Source organism: Semicossyphus pulcher, unplaced genomic scaffold (assembly GCF_022749685.1).
Source record: "Semicossyphus pulcher isolate SPU_LCO1_2020_fin unplaced genomic scaffold, fSemPul1.0.p SCAF_1, whole genome shotgun sequence".
NCBI lineage: Eukaryota > Metazoa > Chordata > Actinopteri > Labriformes > Labridae > Semicossyphus > Semicossyphus pulcher.
Genome location: NW_027211603.1, coordinates 38,184,764 through 38,207,431, shown reverse-complemented (window position 1 = coordinate 38,207,431; position 22,668 = coordinate 38,184,764). Strand labels below are relative to the sequence as shown.

Below are 22,668 nucleotides of genomic sequence, written 5' to 3'. Positions count from 1 at the left end.
AAGTCATTAAATTGCATCCCTGCATCCCTCACTTCAGTCTTAGCCTCGCCCGGTGAGAGAGCCTCGAGTCGACACGTAACGGGAAACGTAAAATTACCGGTCTCTTCATCACTACGGTTCGCTGTAATCTCGCCAGGGAAACGCCAACAACTCCTGACTCCAATTTACTGGCTGACGATTAAATAAATGTTTGATAAACTCTGAACAGGCTAACAAGAAGCTAAAGCAAGCACAGTATACCTGCTACTTAGTGCTAAAATATATCAATACAATAACACTAACATTTAACTCAGATAGTTCCATATATCCCACAGAGAGAGAGAGACAGATTATTTGTCCACTTAGTTAAAGCTCAGTGACTGTGTGTCTGTGTCGACGTCTAGCAGACAGCCAGCAGGATCCACCTGTCAATCAAGTGATCCGGCCCCTATAATTAAAACGGGTGTGTTATAAAAAAATTCACCCCCTGTACAGTTATCATGAACAATAAAATTAGCTTTTTATAACAAACCCGTTTTTTGTACCAGGCTGTAAACATGTTTATTTCAGCTGTAATGTTATTTCTTGTTTTCTGGAGCCTCCGGTGGCCACTCGAGTGACTGCAGTTCTTTACACTTCCACATTTTTCAACACCAGAGGTTGCCGCTTGGAGAAAACCAGGCGAGGAGGGAGGAAACGAAGAAATATGATTTAAGAGACATGAGACGTCCTTTCCTCTGAAGCTCCACGTGCAGCGACGTCCGTTTGTGATGACGGCGTCAGCTGATCACCGCTGGATCAGCTGTCAGTCTCTCGCAGCTGTTTGTGTGTGCACACATGTGCTCTGTATTCTAATGAAACACACAGTAACAGTGTTTCCTCTTTGTATCCTGTCACCTGTGTAAGAAACACCTGCACATGAAGAACAGGCTGCACTCTGTTCCTGCTTAGAACCTTATTAACTGGCTTTTATAATATTTAAAAAAAATTTGCATTTATACTTAGCCTACTGATAATTTGATTAGGACATAATTATTTTGTAAATACTTTTATGGAGTCATACAAACTATGGAAGTAATTTTTCGGCTAAAAGCTTCAGGAAAAATAGAAATCATGTCACGCTGATCAAAGCGGACGGTCCTTCATCATCAGCCTCACATTCAGACGTAAATCTCTACAGCTCTGTTCTATTCATTCATTTATTCAAAAAAACCTCTCTATAGGATAAATGATTTTATATGGTGCAAATACTGTGTAGCCACTAAAGTGGTCGAGACACAACACAGTGCAATAATCTGACGTTACTGTTACAAGTCTAAAGTAGACCTAAATAAATGAGCCTGCAGCAGGTAGAGCTCCACAAACAGAAACACCTGAGCACCAGCAGCCCGAGGTGAACTGCTGACAGCAGCATGTTCAGCTACACGTCAGCCATGTTGACCTGCTGTACAGTAACAGAGACAAACACTGATGGTGCACCAGAGACTTTGACGTTCATCCCCCCCTGCTGTGTCTGAACATCATGCAGAGGATAACAGGCTCTGTAACTCTGGCCCAGGGGGGCGATCTGAGTCCTCACAAGAGTTTGAAAGTCATGACCAGTCAGTGTGATATGATTCATACTGTCCTAAGTGTGTGAATGTTCACCGTACATGTTGCATATAACACTCAGCATGAGGCTTCACTCTCCTGGCAGATAGAGGGCGCTACAACACTGACAGACACAGATTCTCCTCTGATGCAGTCAAGTGAATTTCATTAAGTCGTCACTGTGAGACGTTTCGTTACCTCGGCGCTCACACCTGCATGCAGGAGCTGGTCGGCCGGAGCTGCTCTGATCGAAGGAAACTTAGTCATTGACTTACAAAATGCATGTGCAATTAGCTGCTTTATAATTGCATATGGTCCATTATTGATCGACTGTCCTTTAGTAGGTCTCCCTCAGTGAATGAGGTCAGTCTGAGAGGGAGATGATAATCATGGCTGTGTGCTCCACAGAAACACAGAGCTGAGATTAATCTGCCCTCAGCCTCCCATTAAAGCTGTGACACTGATCTCATGTGACGCCGTGTTGTAGACGAGGCTGACTGCAGAATTAGAACACACTGCGCTCTGCTTTGTCCCTGCTCATCTGCTGTTCTTCCGTTGTCCCTGAAGTGAACACATTGTCGAGGTTTGTTAGGACCAGAGGTGAATATTCTGTGTTGTGATAAGTCAAAGCAAACATTTCTACTGAGCTACAAATGTACCTGATGAGATTCTCCTGACGGCTTGAGGAAGCATCAGATATTAACCATCACATTTAAACTCTGTTCAGTGTGACAGCAGGTTCTGACTTCGACGACATGGATGGTGAGTGGGCATGGGACCAGTTTGCTATGTAGCGGAAAACTACTGAGAGAGCTAGCAGGACCTTTGCCTTGTAGGCAGTTGCGTGATAAGATAAGATAAGATAGACTTTATTGATTACTGCTGCTGGCTAACAGATTGAACATCTCAACAGTTTAACCAGCTGAATCGGAGCAGAATGAAGGCTCATCAGGATCAGCACTGTCATTAAACAGACAAGAGTAAAAGAGTTGACAAATACAAAGTGTAATTCCTTTCTTGCTACCTGCTACTCTTATTTTTTCTGTCCGTCAGCCAGCAGCTCTGTTAATTCTTAACGTTTTTAGGCCTGTTTAGGCGTGTTTCAACGTTAGATCTCTAAACCCTGGTTGTTTGTTTGGCAGTGTTTCTACACAGTTAAACATTTTAGCCATGGGATGCTCAGACCTTTAGTTCTTGGCCAAAGTGCCAGTTTTACCTGGCTTAGCTGATAGCATTAGCTACCTGGAGTGTGTATAGCATTACACCAACAGCCAACAAGCATAACCACAGCCTCCTAAGATCCTTACCAGACGCCGATCCATCGCAACAGGCCCAGTCTCTGTGCCGGCAAGTTTTGCTTCTAGCTGGACCTCCTGTGTGTAATTTCAGAACTACTTTCTGCTGTGGGCTCTTGTTGTGGAGCCCTTGCAGCTGCCGCCACTGGATCACAGATATTATGCCTTCACTCACCTCACCACCTGGATGTGACAGCTGTCTCCGCCTGACCCAGAAAATCTCGGAGCTGGAAGGGAGAATATCTATCCTGTTCCAGAGCAAGGATGATGAACAGATCCTCGACTCCTTGGTCACATTGGGCCCCGCTGCTACCACCTCCACCGCCGAAGAACTGGACTCGACTGTCCAATGTGGGGATATCGCTTCTGCCCATGCCTCAGGCTACCGGTCCCAGCTAGGAGCAAAGCCAAAGGTCCCTGTTAGCTCCACACCTAGCCAGAGGGAGCCATGGATTACTGCCCAGAAGAGTAAACACGCGTCCTGCTCTTCAGCCTCAGGCTCTCCAGCTGACCTAGAAGTTTTCCATCCTGGACGAGGAGGATTCCCCCCCCCCTTGTCAGCAGCTGCACTTCCCAATCGTCCCAGGACTCTGATGGGCCTGTGCCCCCGCGTCAACTCTCCGCGACTGTGTCCATGTCGGCACCAACGATACCTCCAGTCACCAGTCTGAAGCACTAAAACGGGATTTTTATAGACTTTTTAAAGTACTTGAAGACTGCAAAAGTTAGTGTTTATCTCTGGACCCATTCCCTCTTGTCAACGAGGCGCAGAGCGTTTTAGCAGGCTGCTCAGTCTCAACACTTGGCTCCAGTCGGTGTGCTCCTCCTGTAACTTCGTTTTAATTGACAATTTGAATCTTTTTTGGCAGCGTGCATCATTTTTTGACAGAGATGGTATTCACCCCAGTCCACTAGTCACCAATGCCTTAGCAGCAAACATGACTACTCCAACACCAATGATCTAACTGACTGCTTTAATTCTATATGTTTGTCCTCCCTAAATACTATCACACCTGTTAAAGTCAGACACAGTGGAGACTTTATTGAAAAGAATCCATTCATCTGAACGCAGACTGCAGCTGCATTAGGCCATCCTGATGCACCACGTGTAGTCAGGCGACAATCATAGTCGAATCCTTTTTGTGTTGTTATTTTGTGTCGCCTGAGCTGAACGCTGTCGTAGTCTTGCTTGTGTGATGTAGTGCTGCTGTCCATGGTGCTTATCCAACTGTCACGGTCGCTGTCTTACTGTCTTTGTTTTGTATTAATAATTGGGACTGTGCAGTGGGCCTTTCTGTGTGGAGTCTGCATGTGCTCCCCGTGCATCGTTCTTCTTTAAAGAACGCACATCTTGGAGTTCTTTAAAGATGATCAGTGAACGGTGCTGCTAGTTTTGTTCAATTTCCACAGGAACGTGCGAGTGCATGCACATTGACTGCAATGTGTCGGCGAACAGATGTTTACAAGAGATGTGAGTAAGCTGTTAGCCTTCAACGATGTCAGCTCACGGTAAAAAAGAAAGGTTGATACAGAATGTAGAGTTTTTAACAAGACATGGACTTCTAAGTATTAATTTACTGACGTCAAAGATAAAGCTGTGTGCTTAGTTTGTGGAGAACAAATCGCTGTGTTTAAGGATCACAATCTGAATAATGAATAATGTGCCCTGAGAAAAAAGACACATGTCAGAATGTGCCCCTCTCCAGGCGCACCGTAACGTGACGGATCGAAGACATCGCAGAAAATGTGGAGCCTAGCTGCAAAATTTTGACCTTTTGGCCTTGGCTCTGGACGAGAGCTGTGTCCGCGACACAGCCCAGCTACTCATCTTTGTACATGGGATAACAAAAGAGTTCGAGATTACGGAGGAACTGACTGCAACGCGCTCACTGAGAGGGACGACGACGGCCAGTGATTTGTTCACGGAGGTAAATTCATGTTTTGATAAGCTGAGACTGAAATGGGACAAACTGGCAGGTGTTAAAGCGATGGCGGTCCAAATCTGACGGGGAAAGATGTCGGCCTTTTGAGGCGGATGCAAGGTAATGTGACTGAAATGAACCCAGAACAGAAATTGGTATTTTTGCATTGGGTTACACATCAAGAGGTGTTGTGTAAATCAGGCCTAAAAATGAACAATGTTATTGATGTTGTAACTAAAATAGTTAACTTCATCAGGGCAAGAGCACTGAACCACACACTGTTAGAGGAGCATGAGACTGAACATGGTGACACAGGCTACCACACAGCCGTCACATGGCTCAGCCTGGGCACCGTGCTTCAAAGGGTACGGAACCTGAGAGCAGAGATGTGGGAGTTTTGTGAAAAGAAAGGCAAGGACATCCCAGAGCTCTCAGAAGCAGACTGGATGGCAGATCTTGCATTAGCTGGTGATGTGACTGCACTGATGAATGAACTCAATAGCAAACTGCAAGGCAAGGGCTTCTTTGCACATGAAATGTACAGCCCGGTGAAGGCTTTCGTGAGGAGGTTGCAGTTTCTTTCAAGCCAACTGGAGGGAAACATTCTCACCCACACGCCAACACTGAAAGAAGCCACGCGGTCAGCTGATCACCGCTGCAGGTACTCCTCATGTTAGGGGCACTGCTTGGTGAGTTTTGAAAACTTCAAAACAGCAGAGAGGGAAACGCACATGATTGCACCTCCCTTCACTTGCAGTGTGATTAATGCACCCAGTGATGTTCAGCTGTGCCAGTTGCAGTGCCACAACAGAGCCAGTTTCTCATTTGGCCCCTTGGGAAAATGAATTGGGCAACACATTTACAAATCGTTAGATACCACTTTATCAGACATCAACAAACACACAAAATGTCAGTCTGACATTTTGTGTGTTTGTTGATGTCTTCACTGAAGTCATCTCGCTCAGGACAAAGTGTTTCAAAGTGTTTTTACTGGACAGATTGTGTCGTTTGTGGTGAGTGCTACAGAGACAGACAGGTACAGGATGTGAAATGCATCAAACATAATGTCCTGAGAAATTGATCCTTAATGTGTTAAAGTGGAGATTCCTTATTTAAACTAGCGCTGTTTCTGGACAGCAGCTGATGATTTAGGACACATTATGTTCCCTGCAGAGACGTGTGATCGTAAACGAGTGTCGGCTGAGGTTGAGACTGTCAGCGCTGTGATCGAACTTCCTGCATCAGACCATGATGAAACAGCAGCAGATAAATTGGCACTGATGGAAGTAAGATGGCCGTCTGAGAGCCAGCACTTTCATTATTACCACTCACACTCTCATTTCACTTTCACATTTCTCATTGTGCTGAACCTCCTGCCCCCCCCAATCTATTTTTACCCCGGGGTCTGAGTGAGCCATCAGAGAGTCGATACCGCCCACAGAGAGCTGTCCCGAGGGGCACACGTTTATTATCGACAGTGCATTAAAGTTAGACCTGATCAATGTCTTGATTTCTTTAATACAAACATGTGAGCCACTGATGGTGTTCACAGCGTGCGGCTGATCGATCAGGGCCTGCAGCAGACACAGAGCCGCTCTGAATAATAATTAATTCACACTGTGGAGCCTCTTAAAGGGGAGGACGGGCGTCTGTGTGTAATTATGTCATCTTAATTAGCAGTGAAGGTCACTGACACGTCTTCTTCTAGCATGACGGGGCAGCTGGAATAGTGACGTAACCTACAGAGTTCATACATCTCACATTCACTCTCCACAGGGCTCTGAATACTGGACACAAGCGTTTCATGATGTGAAGAAGAATAACAATGAGCTCAGGTAGGAACACAGCTCTACAACACTACACATGTGAAGACATTCAGCTCCATGTAAACAGATCATACGCAGAGGGTCAAATGCACCCAAACTGCAGAGCAGACGGCGTGCACTGGGCTGTTTTCCTGCTCTTAAAGGAGCCATGATGCAGACAGTCAGGGCAAACGAGCCTAATCACAAAAAAATGTGATTCGTAAGACTGGAGCTAACAGCACGCACAGTTAGGGTGGAGTTATCACCTTCTGCAGAGAGCTGGGGGTAACTGCAGTGCAGTGTTTATAAGACTTTCCTCTGATTATGACAACAGCTTTGTTTTTACAGACACACGGGCTGCAAACAATATTTTTACATGATCATATTTTTGATTTGATCCTTGAAGTGACACATATGTTGTTAAGGACAGTGCAGCTGTGACAGTGCACGCTCCCTCATGGTGCATCCACATCTACAGTACCACTGAGAAAGCAGTGAGACAGTGTACTGTCAGGTCATTTTCTGCCCTGCTCACCTCTTCAGCTCATGACACTGTCCATGGTGCTGACACTTTGATCAGGACAGATCAGAGCAGAGCTGAACAAGACGTGCACCAATATCGAGAAGAAGAATGGTGCAACAGGTGTTACTAGTAGGTCGGATTTAGAGGTTCAAGTTAGGACCAACTTCACCTGAGACCAGCCGGGCCGTGATAGTGCAACCCAACGCTGGTGGTTCAGATGGTCGAGGACACTGACTCTCCTGTTGCCCGCTGCCTGGAGTTCTTTGGCATTTTCAGGTGTGCTCAATACACACAGCACAATCAGCAGAGTTAATACCTACAGAGATAACGCTTGCTCTTCAGGATGGAGACTAGAGGAGACATTTAAGAACCAGAGAACACAGAGGAGGTACTCTTACAGATGAGACTGGCCGACAGAAAGACAGGCGGAAACTTCTGCGGCTGTTTGGTGAGTTGTTTCATTCATTTATTTGGCACCAGCTTTCCTGATGGTGAGGTACAGTATTGCTCTTTAGCAAGAGTCCAGCTGGACCGTTCGGCGTTGGTTTTGTGTAATCCTCTTCAGAAAAAATGACCGGTGCAGGCATGGAGCTGTCTCAGTGTTGTGCCTGGAGTGTGGATGTTTACATGTAGCGCAGCTAGCCACCGCTATCTAATACCAACAACACTCACGACACAAGCAGCTGACATACGGCATAACACACTCATGAAGGACAACAATGTCCCCTGTTCCCCACCATGTAATAATGTATTTTCTTTAGTTTGTTGTCTCTTCTACAAACCGCTGACACAAACAACTGATCCGACACCGTGCGCTGCAGGCGTAGGTATACAGGGCTGTTGTGCAGAGTGACAAATAGAGCCGAGGGCTGTCTGACGTCAGTGTGAACTGGTGACAAAGACTAAAATACAGCGTACACTTAAAGGTATAAGTTGGATTTTTCTTGCATTTTGTCAACAACACATTCAACCTGGGCCCCTCCTCCTGGGCTCTCCATCACCAGAAGCTCACTCTCACTCTCTTGAGTGAGAACATGCCCACCCCGCCGAGCTAACAGCGACATCGTCACGGGTACCTTTGTGCTAGCATGCTAAGCTGTCCTACCCGGTTTGAGGCGCCTACCTGTCCAACAGAAAGAAGGCCAGCTCTGTATCGCTCTTTCGCCGTGTTCGCCGCTCTGAATGGGGCCCAGTTGCTAACTTGAACCACTCCCACACTCACCTGTACGCTGTGATTGGCTCAGGGAACCACGACAGCGCCCCTCCTGAAAACGTCCCGTGCAAAGCAAAACAACAGAATAGATGCAGAGGGAAGGGTCCCACAGTTGTCTGCACACACACTCACCTACACACATGTACAGAGGCCCAGAAGTGATGATTTATATCAGATTATATTTGTAAAAGTCTATATTTCATTTTTCTAGGAAAATCCTCCTTATTATACCTTTAAGTGAAATGTTTGTTTATATGTTGAATTTTTTTAAGTGGCTAAAGTACGTGGTGCTCCTGACCCCGTCTGCAGCGATGCTTTGCTTAGCTTCTGTGTAGGAACTCCGGCCAGCTTCTCCTAACAGGGGCCGTGCTGAATGATGTCTACTGTACATAGTTCACTTACTATTGATAAGCACTTCATACGATTCCGCTTCAAACAAACCCAACTATCCCTTTAAGTGTTTTGACGTACTTTGTTAAAGTAAAAAATAAATGACGAGTGAAGATTCAGGACCTGTTCCGTGTGTTAACAATAGTGATGTCAGTTAGAATTGGTAAGTATAGAATATGAATATATATCCAGCTTTGCTCACTTCATCTTGTGTCATCTAGTGTGCATAAACGACACATTATGAACGTTTTAAAACACAAAATGTGAAAAAAATATCGGTAATCTTATCGGTATCGGCCATCAGAAGCAAGTAATTATCGGTTATTGGTATCAACTCAAAAACATCGATATCGTGCACCAGTAATTTTGAATAAAACATGTCAAAAGTTTCACTGTTACATTTTAAAAAAAATATTTAAATATTTGAGCCTTTTAGTCAAAATTCAAAAGCATACAAATGTTCATCCCTAGATAGATTACAGGGCTGTCATGGGGTTTCCAAAGATGTTTGTTTTTTATGACATTTAAACCAGAAAGTGACACAACTGTTAAACTCCCTCACATTGTCTGAAGAGGGAGCTTTGGGTCTTTGTGTTATTAATTAAATCTGGTTCATCATACTGTTCCTTCAGTTTGACCTTTTTGTTGATGTGGGCTTATCCGCTTTAGGGAATTCACAAATGTATACACATTAGGTCAAATATTGCCCACAGCATCCTGAACACCGAACTGGACTGGTTTCAGTATATTTATGTAGTAAAATGGGTGTCAGGAAAAATCTGATGTGGACCTTCCAGGCATGGCCTGCAACTAAATGCTCTCTTTGCCTGTCTCAATCCTGCATCTCCTTCTATCCCATGTTCGGCCCATCCAGTCGAGGCAGATGGCTGTTCAACATGAGTCTGGTTCTGCTCGAGGTTTCTGCCTCTTAAAAGGACGTTTTTCTGCCAATGTGCTGAATGTTGCTAAGTAATTGCCAAGTAATTAACATTTTAACGTTCTTCACTTCAGTTTTTGATAAATTGTAAGAGTCGTTGTGTTAGGTGTAAGTGTTAGGTTACAGCATTTCTAGCTCTATCAAAATATTCACAAACATGTGTTGTTTACGTTAGATTAACGTGAGTGAAACCAGCTGCCTTTGCACATTAATGAAGGTATCTGACGCGGGAATGTTGGGAAGGTAACGTTCACACATTTGCCTCCTATTTATGTTGAATTAATAGCGTAGGCAGTGATGCGACCCTGTCTCCACTGTTGTTTCAGGACAAGGGGTGAACTCTAGACAGTCAGGCGCTTCGGCTAAAGTCATAACAATAACACCTTACTTTGTCTCTGTGAGAGGGAGTTCTTTCTGTAATGTCTAACATACACTGTGAACCTTGAGTCTGTGTCAGTCAGCTCGACAGCTGCGTTCTGTGTAGTACTGGTCTGACCCAGCTCGAGTTGTGAACTGCTTTTTCTCATCTTCTATTACTCGTCAATTAAAGTCATCAAAAGACATCTTTGTTTCTCAAAGAACTTTATCGGTCTCGCCATCAGAAATTGCCACCACAATCAGACTCGGTGTGGCAGGTAAACTGCTCTCCTGCTCAATGGACATCTTTGTTGAAGTTGCCTGCTAAACACAAAAGTTGAAGGTCTTATGTCATGTGCAATTCCATATATTGTACATACAGAAAACAACAATCATTATCACATGCCTTCTGTCTTTGGTCAAAGTTTAAAAAAAATCTTTATCTTGCATTTAATACAGCATGCCATTACTTACATCTGCTAAGGTGAAGATGGAAGTACTTTATTAACAGAAGAATGGCTCCTATTGCAGTCAGCTACTGGCTCAACCCTGAAGTGGCACTCTCCATCTCTTTCAGCAAAGCCTGGATGTCACTGCCCCACTTCAGCCTCTGACTTTGAAAGAAACTGACAATCCTCCTGCCTTTAGTGACGAGAGCTTCACTTGGTGACGAGAGCTTCTCAAGACATCGAACATGTGCAAAAATGCAATGCATACATCTGCAAAGATCACGCCATTACTACGTGCCTCGCATGCAACTGAGGGCACAATCAGTTGTTTTTATTCTGAAAAGTTAGTTTTGAAAAGTTAAATATTTTTGGAGATGAATGTTGACATGTTTTATATGTCAGGTAATGAGTTGGAATAAAGTTGCCTCAACCTATCAACACACGTGATGTTAACTATGATGATTATAATTGATGATTTTATTTATTTTGACTAAAAAACAAGGTAAAAGTTCATGTAAATGAGGTGTTACTGGCCTTAAATTCCAAATGGAATAAAGAAATGGTGTTAATGTGTTTGAATGAAGTTGTTATTAAAGGTGTAACAGAATTGGGTGAAGTATCCTCTTTATATTCTTTAAAGCCCCTGGAAACTCAGCTTGAAATAGCAAAAATGCATATATGATATCAGTTGTGAGTGTGTCATAAAGCATCCACAAAGATCTGAGTGAAAATAAACGTTCAGAACCACGAGAAAATCTTCTTGAAAAACAGCTCGTTTGGCTGTGCAGACAATTTCTCAGGACTGTGTAGGCGTGGCAGCTCCCGTGTTGATTGACACCTGCCGGGGTCCGCCTGTCCGAGTTCTCATGGCAACTGTCAACACAACAATGGCGCATAGGAAAGCAGTGTTTCCTCTAGGACTTTCAGCAGCAGGGTAGAGGGTGTTGCACCACCCAGGTATGTGCGCATGTGCACATCATATCAAAACTATTGCTGTCAGGTAAAAAAATGAATCTAATTAATTACAGGCTTTGTAATTAATTGATTTCAATGAATCTCATATATCAATGATTTCTGTGAGAAGCACATCACATGTAACTGACCCTCTTTCTAGATGGTTATTTCTTACTTCCACACTTTAATTGTACTTTCTTCTTCACCTCATTAAGTTTTATTTCACAAACTACTTTAATCTGATCACTTTGCTTCAGTCCCCCAACACACCTGCACCTCTGCTCCCTGCACCACTACTGGCCCCGCTCAACCCCCCCCGCCCCCGCTTCTGTCTGTCTCTCTGTCTGCTGTGTTGACTGTCTTCATCAGCAGTCTGTTTAATTAAGTCACAAAAGTTACATATTTTCTCTTTCGCAAATTTCGCACGAGGGACGTTATTAATGACGTAGCGTCCTAAACGATCGATCGTTACCGAATGACATCTCCTTTTATAAGCTTTATGAAGCGCGACAATCAATGTATTTACAGTAGGGACGTACGGAGTTAGACAGACAATATCTCCTCATTTCAGTATAATATTGTGCAGCTTGCTGGAGGGAGATCGCCAGGTAGCTGAAAGTTTGATACTGAGCGCACAGCTGATATGGGCACGTGGATTGTTTACACTGCGTACTAGAACTGCACATGTATGCCGATGTCAGCGATGCGGAGCGGACCCTCTTTTGCCGTTAGAAGTAAACTGGTTCCGCTGTTGTTTATGTGGTTGCCAAGACTTCATGAGTTCACTGTTTCAGTGCTCTTCCTCAATGAGGAGAGGATGGACGATCGTTGATTTGCAGCGGAAATCTCCAAAGAGTCGTTCAATTACAACTTCTGAAGCAGCGGCTGCAACAATTCATTAAATGTATGTGGCGGAAACACTGCTGCTTCTCCAAGTCCGCCGCATTTACAAAATAAAAGAATGACACGTTGTCATCTCAGATGGTGGATGTGCACCCGGGGACAGCACACAGGCATGATGGGGAAAACAGGCGATCGTTAGGTAGGTAACTGCAACAGGTGTGTGCAGAGATGTTCAAGGTGTGTGGACACGAGTTAGCGCAGACTCAGAGAGAGGGATTGATCGCGAGCCCAGAAGTGTTATTGCACCTGTGAGGGCGGGGCAACTGCTGTTGATTATTTCACGATTGGTTCGAGAAAATTTATGACGACATAAATATCTTCACTGACCACGCCCAATTTAACCCCCGCGTCAGGGAAGTTAACAAAGTAAGAATGGCAATAACTCCAGTTTGGATTAAAAGTCATTTCTAAACCGTTAACATGCTTACAAGTGTGTACATAAGACTTTAAATTGCATAGTGAGAAGGATTTTGTGGATTTGGGTTTCCAGGGGCTTTCAATAACAGTCAAACCAGACAGGGTCGATGTTGACCCCAGAGGACAAAAGGTGTTTGGCAATCGGGAGGACATTACCAGGGTTAAGGCTGTATGCTAGGCTCCTCGTGTTTAAGGCCGGATACAACTGAGATGTTCAGCGAATGGCTCCTCCAGAGCGGTGCATAAGGCATGTCACTGAGGGAGATGCGGAATTACGGCGCGGGGACTGAGCCTGGCTTTGGGAATAAAATCCATTCCTTCCCCAGAGAACTGTGACTCACTGGCGGGACATAGCGACCAACATGGCCAAATTCAGTTTGTCATATGTTAAGTGTTTGTCAACCGTTATCAGGTGATTGATGTAAAGAGCCAAGTCATTAGATACAACTCCTTCAAATAAATCATGGCCCAGGCATGGAGGAAGTCCACCACACATGGAAAGTTTTCAAGGAGTTAAAAGCCGAGCCAAATTGGTTCCATGTACCGTATTTATGTCAGTGGTGGACAGCTGTTCAACACTCTGGTAGTAATCAGTGACTGATCATTTTGGGCCAAGCACTAGAGGTGTTTTCACAAATACATCCCTATCGATCAGACAATATCTACAGGAATGTTTGTTACAACTGAAATCTTCTGTGAAACCACCAATACACTGGGAGCCAAGATTATCACCAGACATTGCCATCAAGGACGCTTTAAAGGTACTGCCATCCTCAGTCTGAAAACCTATATCCTTAAGGTCAGTGAGAAGAGTTGAAAACACTTTATCATGCGCAGAAGACTTAAAGTCATCCTCTCTGCAAAGCAACGCTAGTTGCATGGGGTCAACTGAGGATCTGTTGTGTGGCAGGATCTCACCCAGAGTCGTGTTTACTGCCAGGATTTCTTTTTTTTCCCCTAAACGTGGTGAATTTACCACCTCAAACACATCCTGGTAGAGAAGGACTGCCAGCGATGAGGATGACTTGTTTAAAAGAGCATTTTCTTTAACATTTTGCCATCTGTCACATCCTCTAAAACCATGTCAACAAAGTGGTGCCTTTTAGATTGACAACACAATCAGTTCCCAGGTATATCTGGGTGGGTTCCACATAACTGAAGTTTTGTGTGAAAAAATGTCTTCCTTCTTTTGTCTGATCTCTAGACTCTCTCATTGTATATAGTCAGGGGATCCTCCTGAGAGAGTTCATTAATCATCTTCTCTATCTCACTCGGTCGTATGTCTAACACTGACAGCTTCTCTTGCAGTTTCTCAAGAACTCCTTTCATTCCCCAGCTGTGAACTTCTTGGAATTCTTCTATAATGCACTGTACAGTGCTGGCCGGCAAAAGCATTTTGGCCTGCACTTTCTAATAAAACAGAGCCAAATTATTTAGAAATGCCCCTTGGTCAACACCTGCATCCTCTGCGTGACTATTTATGGATGCATGTACAGTCTCATCTGGTACTTCGTCAGTATTTTCTCCCTGTGTGAAAGTCTGTTCATGTTTCCTAGATAACTGGGTGGCAAAAGATGTTTTCACTCTGAAATATTTGGAGCAGCCTTCAAACAGACAGGCGACCTTCTTTCCATCTCTAATATGAAATCTTGAATGCATAACACTGAAAAGTTATCTGCCACATACAAACATACTGGAACTTGGAAGTGAGGTTACCCCTGTGTTGACACCTCTCCTCATTCTGTGGTATAGCATCCCTATGATTTCTGTGCATGTGGGACTTCAGAGCAAAAAAGGTCAACGGCACTGCTCGACCCCACAAGCAAATCTATGGTTTGCCAACTTTTTATGTTTTTTCACATGGCTGAAAAACAATTCACATTTTGTGTCATGGAAGCTACAAAACTTGCACCTGTAGTGTAAGTTTTATTAGCCAGCAAACGTATATGGAGGGACATTGGCTTGTTCTGGTCAATTACTTACCAATGGAAAAAGTTTGTGTGCCCCACCGGTTGTCTTTAATGAAAAAAAGACTGAAGTGATGGTCTTCGGTGGCACCTCTGTTACCCCCCCAGTCGATCTGTGTTCCTTGGCACAGTACGCCAAACCTGTTGTAAATGATCTGGGGGTAAAGGTGGATGCAGAACTTAAGCTGGACAGCAAGATTAAAGCTGTGGTGCAAACAGGCTTTTTCCAGTTAAGGCAGCTGGCAAAAATAAAACCGTTTCTCCAGAGACAGCACTTTGAAACAGTAATTCACGCCTTTGTGACGACTCGGCTAGACTACTGTAATGCACTTTACATGGGGATCAGTGGATCCTCCATCGCACATCTTCAACCGGTACAGAACGCAGCTGCACGTCTTTTAACTGGCACAAGGAAGTTTGAGCACATTTCACCGATTTTAGCTTCACTCCACTGGCTACCCGTCCATTTTAGAATTCATTTTAAAATTATTTTATTTGCTTTTAAATGTCTAAATGGTCTTGCCCCATTGTACCTCTCTGAGCTTCTCCACCCCCACACACCCATCCGATCTCTCAGGTCAGCTGACCAGCTGCTCCTGAGGGTTCCCAAAACTAGGCTGAAGCTCAGAGGGGACCGAGCGTTTTCGGTTGCAGCTCCAAAATTATGGAATGAATTGCCGCTGCACATGAGACAGGCCTCCTCACTGTCTAATTTTAAAACTCTTCTTAAAACGCACCTCTTCTCTCTGGCCTTTAACACCTCATAGGTTGTTGATTTTATGTGCACAGATATTTTATCTGAGGTGAACAGTCTAGTAATTTATTATGTTTTATGTTCTTTTATTTTTAGTATTCTGACTTTTTATTATGTTTTATTGTATTTATTTTACTGTACAGCACTTTGGAAACCTTTGCGTTTATTTAAAAATTGTGCTTTATAAATAAAATGGATTGGATTGTCTTGTGACACAGTGATGGCTGGTAGTTCAGAAAAATGGCAGGTAAGTATTTAACTAATACTAACAAACTAGCATCTCCCCAGAAGGTAATATTGTCATGTAATTGTATCTGCTATATTCTAACGTCAACACTATGAACTCTCAAACAAAGCATTTATCTGTCCGCCAAAACGAGTGCTCTTTTCGACAGACACTGAACAGTTAGGGGAAACGGAGGGTAAGCTAGGGACTAACGTTACATGTTCACAGTAACGGCAATAACTTTCAATATAAAAAAGAATACCCGTTGACTTAACGTTATGCTTGAAGAATAGTCAGTTTAATAAAAACTACCATATTCAAACTGTTGTGGCAAAAAAGTTCCCCGAACCCTCTTGTAAGCCACATAATTTTAATCTCCAATAGATAATAAAACTTGGTTAAAAAACTCTCAAAAATATAATCAAAGTCTTCAAAAACAAGCAAACACTAGAGACTGGCAGAATCTGATGCAAAAAGAGTTTATTCCCGTATAAATACAAAGAAACAAACCCGAGTCCATCCGGATGAGACTGCCCGCGGGTCAGCCGCTCGGGTCTTATATACTCTAAAAAGGAGGGACTGGGGGGGGACACCTGTTTTTCTTGGCCAGCTGCCCACCTTGCACCTGGCTTTCATACTGAGCCCAGCGAGTTTCTCAGATTAGGATTCTATTTTAGAGTTTTAACACTTTAGATTATAAAAACGTATTATAAAACATTAGAATATAAAACCTTAACTATAAAACATTCGACTGTGAAACTTTAACTTTAAGGCCTTGGACTAGAGGAAAGTTAACTTTAAGACATTTTAACTATAAAAACTTTAACTTTAAGGATTTAAAACATTTAATTTATAAATCATATGGGTATATAACTTCAACTCTAAAACATTTGATTATAAATCTTCAACATTTTTTCCAACACCACCAAACAATTTGACATAAATCTGACACTAATTATGATCTCAAGCTTACTACGAATTCCATCGTAATGATCCAATTTTATCACAGGCACACACACAAAAGCAGCATTCATTTCACTAAAACATGACCTGTCAGCCCAGCGTAGGAGAAAACAGCTTAACATTAACTGTTACCACATTTTAAGGTTTTGGAAAGATAAATGGCAGCACTTACTCAGTAGTCCTGCCAGCCGACAGGCTCTGGTAGAACTGTGCTGCAAGGCCGGGCGATCGGTTCGGTTCTGCAATGTGAAAGTAATCCAGCCACTCTGACGCACAGTTCAAGCTAAAGAAAACAATGTCGTTGTTTTTTGCGTGGTCAGATAAAACCGTTACAACTGTTGATCTTGGATCCCCTGGCACTCTTAGCCTATATAGAAGCATGTGTCGTAAATTGATGCTATAAAGCAAAGTTTCAGGAGAAGGACCACACCTCAACCGCGTCTCTTCCGGCATTCCCATGAATTCAAACGTAACCCTCTCCTCCTCTTTCGCTCTGGTATCCTGCACTGAACGGGAAGCATGCAAATTGCAGCAGCATTATCAGAAAAGCTAACATGGTACACCGTTCTTCAAGCAAAATGATCTAGTCAATCAACTTACTTTAAAGTGAACATCGTCTCTCTTCCTCCTCAGATGACGTCTTTTTCCTGGGGAATCGGGGTGATTAAGTCCAAAGTTCTCACCAGTGGATGGCAACAGAAGCCCGAGACTACGCCATCCAACAAGCAAAGCCGTTAAGGAGTGGGTGAGCCTAGCAAAGCACCACACTGTCTCCTTCACGCTGATCTCCGATCTGCTCATCGCCGTCGCCAAAAATCTCCGACTCCATCACCACCATAGAGGATTGGTCCAGTCACCATCCTCCTGCGAGGAATCCTCTGTGTCCCTACCAACCTTCTACAAAAAATCTTCGACCAGACCAAAAGACATCCGAACACAACAATGAAAACTTAAATCAATCAACTCAACTTGTACAAAACCAACACCACTGGCCTTCATCCAGGGCAACTGACATGGATATTACCACCAGCATTAAAAATAGCTTGTTACGTTACAAGATTACTGTCTTTGGAAAAAGTAATTAACAACATTACTCAGTACCAACTGAGAAAAGTGACGTGTAAGAAATGAAACCTCGTTTGCAACTCATTTCGCTTTGTGGGTTATATCGTCAGGACAGCTTGTAGCCTGCTGTACGTCTACCTTTGAATGTATCGACTCTACCGACATCGCATCGCCTTGTTTACGGCCCATAATCTGTAAGTCTGCAGCCTGATAACAGGAATGACAGATGCATTATAAACTTTACAGCTCTTTATTATGACAGTGAACTAGGCAGAGGCATACAGTATTAGGCACAGCTGTTTCCATGACAATAATACAACACAGTCTCTGAGTCACCACCAGTGTCGTGGAGCTGCGTTTAGCTGCAGATACTTCTTCCCCCCGTCAGCGACCACTAGCAATTGCCACAGCCTGTTCCAATGGGGGCACATGGCACCAAGAAGCTACTGCCCCCCATCAACTACTGCCAGCAACTGCCGCAGCCTGTTCCAGTGGGGGCACTTGGATGCTAGTGCCCTGCGCCAACTACCACCAGCAACCGATACAATCTGATTTAGCAGGGGAAATTTACACTGGGATACCTACGCCCCCTGCCACCTCCCACCAACAACCGCCATAAGCTGCTCCAGCAGCTGCAATTGTCACTGGGATGCCAGTGCACCCGTCACCTACCAACAGCAACTGCTGCAGCCTGCTTAGTGGGGGCAATTTTATGTTCGCAATCCCCCACCTGTGGACAGCAATGGATGATTACATGACCATTACCTTTAACCAAGCCCTCTGTTTCGGAGGCAATGGCCACATTTTTTTGTTTTAGACGCTGCAGGAGGACGCTGCTGTCTGGTTTCTGAGGCGATCCTGAAGCAAAGGAGAAAAAGATTCATGAGAAGCTTTCACGAGGAACTATATATAAAGCACTGAAAATACTAGCAGAGTGTCCTAAGAGTTGTACCACAGAGGTAGACTGAACGATCTGATGATGAATTACTGAAGAACCAGGGTATTTAAAGACTGCAGGCTGATGGCTTGATGAGGAACAGGTGAGCAGGCTGAAGCAGTCCGGAGGTGTCGATTGGCAGAGCAGGTGAGGAGCTCTGAGGATGATCACGCCCAGAGACAGTTAGAGACAACGAGAAACACAAGGGAAGGGATCACAGTAGAAACACAGGGAAAGGGAAACCATGGCCTGCCCTGAACCATGACACCCGGGTTCTAAAACCTTACGATTGTAGTAGCTGCTTTGGAGTTTTGTTTGAGAAGGACTCTAAGCTGTTTGTTTACAGAGGCTTGTTGTTCCCTGTCTACTCTGTCCTCTAGATCTACCTCAATGACAGATGACATACCAGCAGAGGTCGAAGAAGAACACCAAAGCAGAATGTATAAACACCTGTATGTGGGAGTGAGCAGAACATGGCAAACCTGGACAGAGCTCTGAAGAGCTGAACTCCTGCACATAAAGCTCCTTGTCCAGTTAGTATAGTATCTGCACAATGAGCAGGGCAGACACTCTACCATGCCAACCAGAGGGCACGCTGGAGCATATCCTCAGCTGCTGGAGCAAAGGCTGGAGCCTGTTATGAGCCAGAGGAAGTTGTGTACAAGGGCTTTGCTTTTACCATTCAATAGAGCAAACATTAAAACTCCTGAGAGTAAAAGGACTGCAGCCAGTAGAGCCACAAAAAATACTCTGCTGTGGAAAAGGCCTCCTGATGGCTGTGAATCTGGAGGGGGAAGTGTGGATTATTGCACCACTTGGACAGGAGGTCGGGGATTGATCCTCCCTGGTTGGGTGGTAAGCACCAGACAGTGTACTTTAGAAGTGATTGTGATGACATCATGTTTTCAGCAGAGTGGTAATTTTGTTAAGTTAATTTGATCAGAGAAACATTGTGATAAGGAAACTTTTCCTCCTTTGAACATGTTGAAGGGGATCGTCTGATAGTCTGTGTTACAGCAGAGAGCAGCGTGTGAAGCTCAGATTAGAATCAGCTAATATCATCAGCACTCTGCTTCACCTCCCCACTCACCACCCCGACTAATCCCCACGCTCCGTCTCTGAATGAAACAAGCTGAAAATTAGATGATTATGTCAAACAGATTGTAAGGAGATTTTCTCTCTCACAGTGACTGTGGAGAGGAAGAGGAGAGACTGTGGAGAGAGAGAGGAAGAGGAAAGGAAGAGGAGAGACTGTGGAGAGGAAGAGGAGAGACTGTGGAGAGAGAGAGGAAGAGGAGAGGAAGAGGAGAGACTGTGGAGAGGAAGAGGAGCCCAGAGAGGAAGAGGAGAGACTGTGGAGAGAGAGAGGAGCCCAGAGAGGAAGAGGAGAGACTGTGGAGAGAGAGAGGAAGAGGAGAGGAAGAGGAGAGACTGTGGAGAGGAAGAGGAGCCCAGAGAGGAAGAGGAGAGACTGTGGAGAGAGAGAGGAGAGAGGAAGAGGAGAGGAAGAGGAGAGACTGTGGAGAGGAAGAGGAGCCCAGAGAGGAAGAGGAGAGACTGTGGAGAGAGAGAGGAGAGAGGAAGAGGAGAGGAAGAGGAGAGACTGTGGAGAGGAAGAGGAGCCCAGAGAGGAAGAGGAGAGACTGTGGAGAGAGAGAGGAGAGAGGAAGAGGAGAGACTGTGGAGAGGAAGAGGAGCCCAGAGAGGAAGAGGAGAGGAAGAGGAGAGACTGTGGAGAGAGAGAGGAGAGAGGAAGAGGAGCCCAGAGAGGAAGAGGAGAGGAAGAGGAGAGACTGTGGAGAGAGAGAGGAGAGAGGAAGAGGAGCCCAGAGAGGAAGAGGAGAGGAAGAGGAGAGACTGTGGAGAGAGAGAGGAGAGAGGAAGAGGAGAGTGACTGTTGAGAGGAGAGACTGTGGAGAGGAAGAGGAGAGAGGAAGAGGAGAGGAAGAGGAGAGACTGTGGAGAGGAAGAGGAGCCCAGAGAGGAAGAGGGGAGACTGTGGAGAGGAAGAGGAGCCCAGAGAGGAAGAGGAGAGACTGTGGAGAGAGAGAGGAGAGAGGAAGAGGAGAGGAAGAGGAGAGACTGTGGAGAGGAAGAGGAGCCCAGAGAGGAAGAGGAGAGGAAGAGGAGAGACTGTAGAGAGAGAGAGGAGAGAGGAAGAGGAGCCCAGAGAGGAAGAGGAGAGGAAGAGGAGAGACTGTGGAGAGAGAGAGGAGAGAGGAAGAGGAGAGGAAGAGGAGAGACTGTGGAGAGGAAGAGGAGCCCAGAGAGGAAGAGGAGAGGAAGAGGAGAGACTGTAGAGAGAGAGAGGAGAGAGGAAGAGGAGCCCAGAGAGGAAGAGGAGAGGAAGAGGAGAGACTGAGGAGAGAGAGAGGAGAGAGGAAGAGGAGCCCAGAGAGGAAGAGGAGAGGAAGAGGAGAGACTGTGGAGAGAGAGAGGAGAGAGGAAGAGGAGAGTGACTGTTGAGAGGAGAGACTGTGGAGAGGAAGAGGAGAGAGGAAGAGGAGAGGAAGAGGAGAGACTGTGGAGAGGAAGAGGAGCCCAGAGAGGAAGAGGGGAGACTGTGGAGAGGAAGAGGAGCCCAGAGAGGAAGAGGAGAGACTGTGGAGAGAGAGAGGAGAGAGGAAGAGGAGAGGAAGAGGAGAGACTGTGGAGAGGAAGAGGAGCCCAGAGAGGAAGAGGGGAGACTGTGGAGAGGAAGAGGAGCCCAGAGAGGAAGAGGAGAGACTGTGGAGAGAGAGAGGAGAGAGGAAGAGGAGAGGAAGAGGAGAGACTGTGGAGAGGAAGAGGAGCCCAGAGAGGAAGAGGAGAGGAAGAGGAGAGACTGTAGAGAGAGAGAGGAGAGAGGAAGAGGAGCCCAGAGAGGAAGAGGAGAGGAAGAGGAGAGACTGTGGAGAGAGAGAGGAGAGAGGAAGAGGAGAGGAAGAGGAGAGACTGTGGAGAGGAAGAGGAGCCCAGAGAGGAAGAGGAGAGGAAGAGGAGAGACTGTAGAGAGAGAGAGGAGAGAGGAAGAGGAGAGTGACTGTTGAGAGGAGAGACTGTGGAGAGGAAGAGGAGCCCAGAGAGGAAGAGGAGAGGAAGAGGAGAGACTGTAGAGAGAGAGAGGAGAGAGGAAGAGGAGCCCAGAGAGGAAGAGGAGAGGAAGAGGAGAGACTGTGGAGAGAGAGAGGAGAGAGGAAGAGGAGAGGAAGAGGAGAGACTGTGGAGAGGAAGAGGAGCCCAGAGAGGAAGAGGAGAGGAAGAGGAGAGACTGTAGAGAGAGAGAGAGGAGAGAGGAAGAGGAGAGTGACTGTTGAGAGGAGAGACTGTGGAGAGGAAGAGGAGAGAGGAAGAGGAGAGGAAGAGGAGAGACTGTGGAGAGGAAGAGGAGCCCAGAGAGGAAGAGGGGAGACTGTGGAGAGGAAGAGGAGCCCAGAGAGGAAGAGGAGAGACTGTGGAGAGAGAGAGGAGAGAGGAAGAGGAGAGGAAGAGGAGAGACTGTGGAGAGGAAGAGGAGCCCAGAGAGGAAGAGGGGAGACTGTGGAGAGGAAGAGGAGCCCAGAGAGGAAGAGGAGAGACTGTGGAGAGAGAGAGGAGAGAGGAAGAGGAGAGGAAGAGGAGAGACTGTGGAGAGGAAGAGGTTTGGTTTTCAAAATCCCTTTATTTAACCACTGCAGGGAAAAAAACAAAACACTGTCACCTCATCAAATGAGGTCCTCAAAAATACATTAAAACTTTCACTGAAATACCAAAATCAAAAATGAACCATCAGCTCTCCATCGCCCCCCACAGAGCAAAGAACCCCCCCAACAGCCCACATGTGCCTGAAGGCCTGCAGATTGTCCATCATGTGGTAGTAAGAGTACTCCACCCTCAGCCTGGCCTTCAACAGTCCCTTCAGAACCGGTACCAGCTCCACACTGCCAGCGCCCTCAGTCCGGTTCCTGCGAGTCAGCCAGATGGCCAGCTTGGCAGAACCAGAAACAAAGTTCAGCAGAGTACAAATGGTTTTCTTCCTGGCGCTGTATTTCGGGCCAAAAATA

The 22,668-nt window shown here is 45.4% G+C and overlaps 1 protein-coding gene across 1 annotated transcript; it reads left to right on the top strand.

The window, feature by feature from the left end:
• Nucleotides 1-3,025: 3,025 nt before the first annotated feature.
• LOC138592757 (general transcription factor II-I repeat domain-containing protein 2A-like) lies at nucleotides 3,026-5,463 on the top strand. Its single transcript, XM_069663664.1, has 2 exons — nucleotides 3,026-3,492; nucleotides 4,851-5,463. The coding sequence occupies exons 1-2, from the start codon at nucleotides 3,026-3,028 to the stop codon at nucleotides 5,461-5,463; spliced, it is 1,080 nt and encodes a 359-aa protein (XP_069519765.1).
• The last annotated feature ends 17,205 nt before the right edge of the window (nucleotides 5,464-22,668 follow it).